At 44.0% G+C, this 11,741-nt stretch overlaps 1 protein-coding gene across 1 annotated transcript in view; it reads right to left on the minus strand.

The window, feature by feature from the left end:
- Nucleotides 1-10,738, minus strand: part of lrrc24 (leucine rich repeat containing 24) — a 20,657-nt gene extending 9,919 nt beyond the window's left edge. The window contains exons 1-2 of the mRNA XM_005740246.1: nucleotides 10,336-10,738; nucleotides 823-1,017 (exon numbers count right to left, since the gene is read on the minus strand). Coding sequence (XP_005740303.1) covers nucleotides 823-984 — 162 coding nt within the window. The 5' untranslated portion in view covers nucleotides 985-1,017; nucleotides 10,336-10,738. The remainder of the gene's footprint in view (nucleotides 1-822; nucleotides 1,018-10,335) is intronic.
- Between the last annotated feature and the right edge of the window lie 1,003 nt (nucleotides 10,739-11,741).

The raw sequence follows: 11,741 nt of genomic DNA on the forward strand, positions 1-11,741 counted from the left end.
CCTGACGAGACAGGGGAACACTAACACCAGGGACCAACAGAGGGAGCACAAACCCAAAACCCAGTGTCTAAAATCCCAAAACACAAACCATCCCAAAACAGCCATGAATAATAATGAAAGGCATAACAATAAAGAACACAAACACAAAGTCACTCAGTCATGGCCGCAGGACCATGACAGGTTATATTCTGCCTGAATGAGCACTGTGGTAGTAATGGTAGTTGGTTGCGTTTCACGTGTCTTAGTCAGAAATCACAGGTCTTTTAAGTCAGCATATCCCCAAAAAAGAACATTAGACTGAGTTTTTTTATGAGACGTGCTTTCTGCGTTGGATCTGGCATGCACAATTTTGCAGCTTGATTGATAATATGCATTCATCTGTGACGCTTCCTTGGAAGAAAACACGGGGGCCACGAGGTAAAGTGTGATGGACGAGCTAGACCTGCTGATTGAGGTTAATGGAACAATTTATGCAGGGCATGCTTTACATTAATATTCATGAGCTGCAGTGATGTTGGGGGGGTTTGAACCCAAGAGGGAAAAAAACCACGGCATAATGTTAAACATCTTCGCAACAGATGATCAGAGCTGTGCAAGAGTCGCGCTCTGAGCAAGAATGAATAATTACACAGCCAACAGCGCAGCCCTTCCCTCAGGCTTACATCAAAGAGGGTCACGGTGAATTGATTAACCACAATCATTTCAGGGTAATAAGAATGGATCAGAGAGGAAGTCAACTGAAAACCTCTGGTGTGCATGTGTGTGTGTTTGGATGGGGCGGGGGCACGGGCAACTAGTGCTCTAACATACAGTCCAACTGACCTCGGTGACAGACGGGATGCCCTGTGGGATTTCTTTGACCCCGAGAGATCCGCATTCCACTGTGAGGCTGTAGCAGCGACAGCCGGAGGGACAGCCCAGGGACGGCTGCGGGATGAGGACTAGGATGATCAGGATTAGTCTGGAGAACCACAAGAGGCCCATGACGGCTTTACAGTAGGTCTTCAGAGGCAGAACCTGAAAAGATGGGAAAAAAGGGGAAAACATTTCTCTCTTCTTGGTTAATGCACTTTATTCTCAAAGCGGAGACTGACAGCAGCTCCAGATGTGCTGTTAAAGCATATAACTGTGAAATGGCAAGGGAGGATTGACAAGAAAGCAAGCAAAAACAAGCGTATCTCTTCATCCCCAGCTATTATCCATTCAACTGTGTCTATTCTGCGGGACTGCAGCAGCTTCTATTATAGGCTTCAATTAATTAAAGATGTGATAAAAGATGTTCAGGTTGCCTCAAGGACCTCTCTCTTGTCTGCTTAATGCATGCACAAACACACTCTCCCTCATTTTCGGTCTCTTTCTTTCTCTTACAATCACGCACACACACAAATGTGTAGCAAAGAGTCACGGTCTCTGTTTTGAACTCTGTAATCTCAGAAAGCACATTTACCTCCTCAAAGCAACTCTCCAGTGGTAACCAGCTCTAATCATCTGATCAAAACCATCAGCATCGGCTGCTCGCTGCACCTTACAGCAACGTCTTGCTTTGATATAAACCCATCGCAGAGCAACTCATCCATGCACTTCTTTTTTTCCGCCCGTTTTGTTTTTTTTTCTGTTTTTTTTGCATCTATACGGTCCAGAAGGGATTTATTGTTCTGCTTGGTTGCTCACATCAAAACTCAATGCTGGCCGCCAGTGTTCAAAATAGTTAATCTGCAGCAGGTCACACGAGGATACCGGAGGGCTGGAGATATAATATGCACTGAAATGTCACACTGAGCCTGTCATTCTGTCCCCGTGACAGCAGGTAGATTTACCGTGCTTTACTGTGCCACCTGCCTCGTCCTGGAGCAGCTTCTTCCAGCAGAGAAGACGATGTCTCATTGATCCAATCTAAAATCTCACATTGTTAGAAAACATTCGCTCGTACCCCGGCCCCCGTTAAGCTTGTCTAACTTGTGAAAAATCCTAGTTTACTCAAAGAGTCTCCCGGACAGATAACTGATAGTATTTGCATCTTGCTCGGAACGATCTGAAGATCGTTTAGTCTATTAATCATCAGAATGCACACAGCTCTCATTAAAGCTAAATGATGAAAGGGTCCTGTGCCTGAAATAAACTGTGACTGATAAATATTTCATTTGCCGGGTGTTTGAACTCTTCTGTCGGACCGATATCAAGCCTGTCCACGCCATAGGCAGCGTTATAATCCAGACGAAATGCCTAAGCGTAAAAGTACTGGGATTGCTGTTTCAGTGGCTGAGAAGTAATTCTCAGTGCAGTCACGCTGCAGTATTAAGCAAATACGAAATAAAACTGGATTTTTTTTTTAACATTGTGTGTTTCATTTAGAGCGCATTTGCAAGGGTAGCCAGCTTGATTAATACAATGTGACCTACATAAGCTTTTCAATCGTCTCCTCTCACCAAAAAAACACTTATTAACAAAAGCGTGCCATTTCCTCTCTGGAGCTCGCCAAACAAGCATGCAGAGAAATTAGGTATTTCTATTGTTGGGAAGAGAAAGCACAAAAATTGAATTCTGAATTAGGCCTTGGTCTGTCATTGAGCCTTTGTTACTTCTCACAGTGAGATGACTTCTAAATAGCTTTGACTTAACTTGAAAAGTGTCAGAAGGGGAACCGGAGAGGAAGACGCCTGCCCTCGGCTAAGAATACACTCAGAACAGGGTGCACAGTCAGATATTTGTTGTTAGAACATGAGCCCAACATCAATGCAAACGACGCACTGCCAGAATACAGCTCGTGCATTTCTCTCCTTGCTTCCAGGGCTGCTCAGTTTTTTAAAAACCGCACGCATACAGAGTCTGGATGGCCCACACACAAAGGGTACCCATGGAGTCATCAGGTTCTGCAAACTGAAAGGACTCAGTGACAAAAATAACACAACGGGCGGGGGCAGGCTTCTTTAAATAATGCTGCTGACACTTGTTTTGCAGTACAATGTATACTCCACTTTTTCTAGATTCAGCAGAGACTTGACTCTTATCTTTTGTTTTGCTGATGTGGGATTTTGGTGGTAAGAGGTCAATTTGTTCATTTCTGTCTCGGTAATCCCTCGCGGAACACGCGGTAATCTGCACAATCAGATGCTTGTTAGCTAAGCCTCTGTCTGTGCTGTCCACGTTTTTGTGGAGGGAGGCGCTTTGTTCGGCATTAAAAAAAAACGAGGTCAGCAATATATCTTTATTGACCACGTGGGGAAGTGTACATAAGATGATTAAGGCTTGTTGGTTTGTAGAGCGAGCCAAGAGTCAGGGAGAGAGCGGCCGCAGAGACCTGCCAGGGCAGATGTCAGTCAACAAATGCCAAAGGAAATCTAATAAACCTGGCATCACACAAAGCCCTGCTCAGCATTCACCAGCAGCTCCTAACGTCCGCCCACGCACATCTCTGCAAACATTATTTTGCACTGGACTTGTTTATTTGGGCATTTCTGAATTACAAATGTCTCTTTTGCTCTTGACACAGTGATCTGTTTCTGCAAACAAAATCATCACCCACTGGTGAACAGTTACATTCTGGCTGACCAAACACTCACAGCGCTGACAGCTCGCTCTTGTTTTTGCCAAGAAGGGTAGGTGTTGATATGTCAGAGGTGCAGCAGACTAGCCAGAGTGCTGGAGGCGGGAATCAAAGTTCACATTCCCGCGTTGCCATCGGTGCAGGTCGGCCTCATCCGTTGTTATGGTAACTCTCACAATCAGGGAAGTTTCTGCTTGCAGGGCCTGAAGGCCAGCCACAGTTCCTGTGAGCTGCTGTTAGGCAAACAACTCTGCAGAAATAGAAGCTGTCATTTCCAGGGGAAAATTGCTCACAGGCACTTGAGCTATGTGATGACCCAGAGCTAAATTGTAAATTCTCTCTCTCGCTCTCTTTTTTTGGTTCTGAATCTCTTTCTCTTTTTCCAGCTTCAACTTTTCCCTCCCTCTTTCTCTCCTTGTTCCCTTCACAGTTTCCTTGAAAAGCCGCCATCATTTTCCCTTTCCATAGTCTCTGACCTCTCTCTTTTCTCATCGCCCGTCCTTCAGCTCTGACTGACAGGTGCTAAATCATTTGTCTCCGAGCATCCTTTTGTCCACAAATAAACTGAGGGCCAAGGCTCCGGCAGTGCACTGTGGCACTAACCCAAGAGTAACACACTGACTTTGAGAGATAGTCTTGTTGGTGTGCACCAAAATGCACAAACACACACAGGAGCGCTCATGAACATGCAAAGCACGCCTACAATACAACACTCATATACAAGCACCAGCCACCAACGTTCAGGGACACACACTCTTGACTGGCAGACGCACACACACATAGAGGAAGACGCTCATATGCTTATGCGCTCGCACATCTTGTCTACAACCAGCAGCAGCTATCATCATTCACAGACACAGACAAGTCAAACACTCACATATTTTTGTGTCAGCGGTAAAGGAAGCTCTGCTCAGTTAATAAGTCTGCATTGATTTCTTTATTTTTCCACTATTACTCCGTCCAGTTGGGCTCTGCAACCATTGATTTTCACCGTGAAAGCAGTGGGGAGGGGAGCTGGCATTTGTGAATGTCTGTGTTGAGGAGAAACAGAGTAAATGACTGCATGTTGCTTATTGCTGGGTTACTTGTGTGTGTGTGTGCCTGTCTGTGTGTGTCTAGCTCACTGTCAGGTTGCCTCGAGCCAAATCACCCTCTGAGCAGCAGCAGCACTCCGCCACCGCTCCCAGAGGAGCATTTACTCTAAAACCTTCACTCCCTCTCCGCGTACTAAGACAAACTCGATAAATCTTTGCTATTTAAGAGTTCACATGATAAACTGCTGTGACACGTCTGTCTGTGACGTGGAGGCTGTTGTTGCTAATGTAAGCTGGCAAGCAGATAGACTCTGAAGGTATTGACATATTCTGCACGGAGCCTCGAATAAACCCACAAACTTTGAGGTTCATGCGACGCTTTATACGACGCTGCTGCTCTGGCTGAAACTGCAACCACGAGCAGAGCAATTTAGAAATATCAGCGTACGGTGTCTCTCGCAGGCTCAACAAGTCTGTGTGCTGGAATCCTTGCAAGTCAGTTTGATTTGCGACTGATAATTGAGAACTAAAAGCACAGCGGCGACTGCAGCGCTGCATAATCAATATTCCATTTTCCACATAAGATTTATTTTTATGCCTTCATGGTCCGGGAAGGGTGGCTGAAACATCACGTCATAATTGCTCACAGCTCAGGAGAAGGTTTTCGACCCGTTTTAGCCTTGCGACTTGTTTTCTGTTGCTCCATGCCTTCTTTTTCGTTTTTTTCTCCCCCAAATCTGGTTAGTATGATGAAATACAAGCAACACTGCAAAAGCAGTGTGTCAGAAAATGTCTGACATAAAAATAAGGCTGCTGCTATATCACATGTATATCTTATTATATATGAATAGAACAAACTAATGTGGCCAAAAATGTAACAAGTTTAAATTCATAGTTTTTTAAAATGCATTTTAAACCTTTTTTCTAGGATGTGCTTTTGCTTCTGTTTTGCTATTTTTGACAATTAAATTGTACTCAGACAACAGGTGTAGAGTGCGACCCTAACTGACAAAGTACACACGGCTAACAATTCAAAGGAAACCAGATAAAGTAATAAATCAGCCATTGTATTTGCACCACCATGAAGGTGCCGTACACAGTCCACTATATACTGTATACTGACCATGGATGGATATCCAGATGGATTTAATGCAAAGCAAAAGCATTTCATTTTCACTAACCAAGAACCTTTTATAAAAGAATACAGAGCATGAAACTGCTGCCCACTTACTAACAGACTACATGATTATAATAAGAGGCAAACACACATACATCAGTCTGGGAACCTCACTAAATAGCCTCTGGGAGGAGGAGCCAAATTTCCAGATCTTCTGCTTCAGCCACGATATCAGTATATCCAGGTCTATGCTTGCTATTTGATGGATTGGTGATGGATTACCTGCTCAAACATGATTGGTTAAGTCAGACTCAGACCACAAATACAATGCAGACAGTTTCAGTTAGCAAAACTTTGGCCCATTGTCTTCAGTTTCTTCAGATTCATGTGGAGACACTTGCTTGTAGACGCTGCACAAACAGTGAACACCATGTTTAAATCTCTTACAAATTTTCTAACAAGCTCCAAAGTTACAGCACTTTGTAATAACCAACATTAGTATATGTGTGTGTAAGCAGATGGACGTTGTCTGGACGGCCTTAATACTTGTTTTTAAAAAAACAGGTGGGCTGTCAGTGACATAAATCACCACACTGTTAACCTGAACGCCATGTTTCGTGTTCTTTTTTCACTAACAGCTGAGCTTTGTTTTCACTTTGAGTTGACTAGCTTTTAGGTTAGGAGTCGGCACCTGCTTTGGTTTAAGCTACAATGATTAGACAAGTGCAGCAACTGTATCACAGCCGCCTTTATCATTTATGGCACAGATTCTACATTCCCCAGAGATTTTGGTCCACATTGATGTAATAGCATCACACAGTTGCTGCAGATTTGTCAGCTGCATATCCATTATGCAAATCCCCTCTTCCACCACATCTGGGGATTGTAGAGACCATCTGACCTCATTGTCATGTTCAAGAAACCATTCGGTATAAGTTGATCTGAGCTTTATGACACGATGTGTTATCCTGCTGGAAGCAGCCATCAGGAGATGGGTACACTGTGGTCAATACTCGGGTAGGTTACGGTGTTTAAATAATGTTCAAAGTGTGCCAAGAAAATATGCTCAACAGTATTACAGCAGCAGCAGCAGCCTGAATCATTAACATAAGGGAGGATCGATCCATGCTTTCACTTTGTTTATGCCCAGTTCTGACCCTACCATCTGGATGAGAAACAGACTCATCAGATCTAGCAACATTTTTCCAATCTTCTGTTGTTTACTTTCAGTGGCCCCATGCGAATAGTAGCCTCAGTTTCCTGTTGTCAGCTCACAGGAGTGGCACCTGGAGTGATCCTCTACTGCTCTAGCCCATCTGCTTCAAGTTGTGGCTTCAGAGATGCTCTTCTGCCACCTTAGTTGTTACAGGTGGTTATTTGAGTTGCTGTTGCCTTCCTGTCTGCTCCAAGCAGTCTGGCCATTCTCCTCTGACCTCCGGTTTCAACAAGACATTTTGGTTCAGCGAATTGCCACTCGCTGGATATTTTCTCTTTGTTCGACCGTTCTGTGTAAACCCTAGAGATGGTTGTGCAGGAAAATCTCAGCAGTTTCCAAAGTACTCAGACCAGCCCCCGTGGCTTTCACAACACCACTATAATGGTCACTTAAATCACCCCTCTTCCCCACTCTAATGCTCGGCTTGAACTTCAGCAGATCGTCTTGATCATATCTGCATTCCTAAATGTGCTGAGCGGCCAAAACTGAGTGGGTACTTAGAGCGAGCTGTTTCTTGTATCCAGTCCTTATGATAAGCCAAACTAACTTTGGCTCTAACTTCATCTTTACAGCTGCGAGCATGGTGTCAGTCTTCCTGCCTGAAGAAATTATAGTTAAGTGCAAATTTTGAGAGAACAATAAACATAAATGAGCCAATTGTGTGTTTGTGTATGCGTGCCTCAATTACTCACTTAGTAAACACTGCTGGCAGCAGGCTGTGTCACCTTTTCGAACACAACGTCACACATACGCATGTGCTCTCTCACAACTTTTTTCCATTTTCACAGACATTTTCCTCCAGCCTCTCTCTGTCGCACACTGTCCATTCTAATTGTCAAGCTTGGTGGATGCGATCAGTCCCAGCCGTTTCCCTCACAGTAGCCGCATCTGACAGGCTGCCTAATTTGCCCCAGATTAAAATAAGCAGTTTGACTGATTGATTTATTTTAATATTTATATACATTTTGGTCTGTTTTCATCAGTCGGGCTTCAAACCTCTTGTTTTTCTGCTGTGCCCAGTACGACACTGACAAACACCACTCACGTTTGAAGGTTTAAGGATGGATGAGATCAGACAAGTTTGAAGGCAAATGCTGGGAAGACAGATCATCCTGTATGGCAAAGCAGAACAATCCCTTCCATTTTTATATTTCCCTGGATTTGACAGAAGCATTAACTTGAATGGATTTTCTTTTCCTATGCGACTGTTTTCTTTTAAGCGGCTGCCCCCCCCCTTCCCCGTTGTTCTGGATGGACGAATCTGAATTGTAAATATTGTTTATAGCAGTCGAGTTGAAAGTGCAGGTATTACTCAAGCAGCAGTGAAACTGTGTGTGAAAGCGTATGTGTCCAGAAATGAAATGAAATGCTCCGATAATGATTGCTTATCATCCATCTATATTGCACTTCTGTAATACTTGGGTGTGCAGTGGTTGTCTGCGGTAGGAGCCACTGAATCCTCATAAATTATGTTTCTTTGTTGCCATGGAAGTGACAGCATCTGCTGACTCCAAGTAATGGATGTCAGGTGTGTGTCAAATTGCACTCTGACACCTAGCCTACACTGTGGTTATCTGTACAGTCTGGCATACAGGCAGGAATTAATGAAACTTTAACAGAATCTGCTTCTTTTTTTTTCTCATGAATTTCTTATTTCAGCTGATCTTTGCCATCTGCCCGTATCAAGTCAGGCCAGAATTGAGGGTACTATACAATTACAGCCATGAGACATTTCAGTCATCATTGTCTGGCAGACAGTAGCCAATGAAAAATTAAACATCTCTGCAGCCGTAAGAAGTCAACTTGTCCGTACGGATATGTCCACGGAAGACAGATTCCCCACCCTCAGAGTTAAACAAACGAGGTCCTATCTAGGGTGGGGGTGGGGGGGTGGGGGGTTGCTATTTGGCTCCACACCGCTTCATGTGCAGAATAGCAATTAAGCAGAGGCAAGCACATTACAACTCTTGACATTAGGGAAGAGAGACCTCTAAAATTCTAAATAAGAAAGCAGGGTGGTCTTCCTGTAGGGTTACACTACTGCATGCTAATCATATATCACTCTTGGTCTCTCACTTTAAAATATCTCCAATAGCAGCAGCAGCTCGTCAGGTAATCTGGATATGCTCCAGCTCTGTCTGCAGTGACATTAGTGTAAGTTGTCTGAAAGGTATTCTACAGTCTAAGAGAACTGTTTAAGCATCGTAGCGCTGACACATGAGGACAAAGTTCCAAATCACTGCTGTGACCGGATTGCTAATTAATCACGCCTGGAGTTCTGTGTCAAGACAAACAGCAAGAACCTTTGACAGCTGGTCAAACAGTGATGACCCAGTTTATCCGGCAGACCCAGTGCAGTGAGATACAGCCGCTCTGCAGCGGAACCCAGAATATGTGACGCTCATCATTCCTCAAATTTTTTCTTTTCTTTTCTCTTTGACAGGTGTTGATTCTGTTTCATGGCGGCTGCCTTTTGTGCTGCTGTTGAGCTGTATAGGTCATTATTTATTTATGTGCACTCACTGGCCCATTTGTTAGGTACACCTGCAAAGTATAATGCTGTGCAATGCAATAACCCTCATGTATACAAAGGTGCGTTTTGAGTGATGCGTGTGTCAATACGGAATTGGACTTGCAGTATTTGTACTCGATATGTGTGTTATATGTGTTGTATACCGGGAGGTATTTACATTTTTTGTCCGTCTCATGTACAATCATTGTAACAAAAAAGACAAACAAACAAAAATCTGGCATCATGTAAGGAGAAGTGAGCAGATGCACCAGATTGATTTGAACTACACAAGCACACACAGCAATAACAAGTGATTTAGCATACACACAGTTAGACAGACTTTCCATGTGAGGACTTTACACTAGGCTGCTGAATTTGAAGTCTGTAGGGCGTGCTACTACCCCCCCCCCCCCCCCACACACACACACAAAAAAATAATACAAAGACCAGGTTAGATACTGTAGTATTAACACTATACAGAAACGAAAGGATCTTATTTTTTCCACTTCAATTAACATATTCTAGGAACGGTTATATGTCACCTATAAGTTTAAGTAACACGTACTCACAGACAGGGGGAAAAACAACAACAACAACAAAATCCCCAAAAAGGAATAAAAATATTAAAAATGGTGTTCTCCCCAGCTTCAACTATGAGATGATAATAATAACATTTCCCAAAACAAGCCACCTCTTCTGTTTTACTCCCTTTCTGGTATCTGTGTGAGTGGGCTGCACAGTTTTCTGTTACTTCAACACAGAAAAGGAAAAAACAAACAAACAAACAAACAAAATCAACCAATGTGGATTTAAATCAAACGTCAAACGGGGTCGCTAACAAGCGGCAGTGTGAGATACCTCAGTCTCACTATCCCAGGCGAGAAAGGAAAGGAAAGCGCATTTAAAACCTACCCTTTTCTTTGCGTGCACGGACTTGGTCTCGGCAGCAGCGGTCGGGCGACTTGAAAGAAAAACTATAATAAGAATTTTTAACAATAATAACAATCATTTAAAAACAAAAAGAGGAATTCCACTTGAAATCACAGCAGGGGGAAGCGTCGGAACATTGTTTCCCTCCCTCTGCCCTGCTCGCTCCTGGCTGGGCAGCGCTGAGGAGTCCACACAGGCTGAGCTGCTCCGCTGTAATTGGACGCTGCGAGTCGGAGGAAACTGCTCGCGTCTGCCAGGGCTGGACTTCAGTGCTGATGATGCTCCATTAAGACTTAAGACTCTTGTCTCCCTCCTCTCATATTATTATGCGGCTTTGATTCGTATTCCCCCTTTCCCCCCTGACTTTATCGGTTGCTTTCTTCCAGTAGTGACCCACTCTTCTAATTATCTCTGCTTGAACGGACTCCCTCCCCCTTCTCTCTCTCTCTCTCTCTCTCTCTCTCCTTCTCGCTCTGTGTGCATGAGTGAGAGAGCAATAGAGATGGAGATCCCTCACTCCTTTTACTCTCATTTATTCACTTTCATAACACACTAGGTGATCCTCTTGCCGCCGTCAACCTTTTGTTACAGTTATTTTTAAGTGACAGTTCCACAGCAGCAGGAAGGACGCTAAAGAAAAAGCGCCACGTTACTGTGAAACAACACATTAGCAGGGAGGGAAGCAGAGTGGTTTCAGCACCACGGACAGCGGCCTCGTCTTTTATTGTGAAAGGTTACGGGCGTGTAAAATGTGATCATCCATGGTCTACTGCTGAGAAAGAGACGCTCATCATATATTTCCGGCTGTGACGACGACAGGAATGAGATTCTGAGTTGAAAAAGTCCTATTTCGATCTGGCCAAGGGCAAGAGAATCCAAGCTGAACCGCCAGCCTCTCAATATCCTGAAAAACCACACTACTCAGTCATACTGCAGACACAGTTCATTACCGGCTGTGTGGCAGAGGATGATTTTGAGCACAGGTTACATTCTATTTTGCAGCATTTTGCAGTCTGCTGTCTTGTACTGTGGCACAATACAAACAACTTTAAAGCTACTGACAGGTAAATAATGTAAATCAATTTGTTCTGCTCCTCTGACAGGTGCCATCCACTCAACAGCAGCAGTCGTTCCCAGCAGGAAAACGTCCCTGCTATGCTGTTATTAATGGCAATTTTCACAAACAGTTATTGTATTAGAACACCAGTAACAGCCCAAGGCCTCCAACATTCCCAGATCCCAGTCTGATCAAGTTTGTATGCGACGTGCAAGAAGAAACCAGATCCATGGAGGTCCCACTCTAAAACCCACAGGACGCCCTGGTGTCAGAGGTTCTCTGTTCATATCCTGGAATGGTGGGGACCTACAAAATATTAGACAGGTAATTT

Source organism: Pundamilia nyererei, unplaced genomic scaffold (assembly GCF_000239375.1).
Source record: "Pundamilia nyererei isolate P.nyererei 1_Seehausen unplaced genomic scaffold, PunNye1.0 scaffold00098, whole genome shotgun sequence".
Classification (NCBI taxonomy): domain Eukaryota; kingdom Metazoa; phylum Chordata; class Actinopteri; order Cichliformes; family Cichlidae; genus Pundamilia; species Pundamilia nyererei.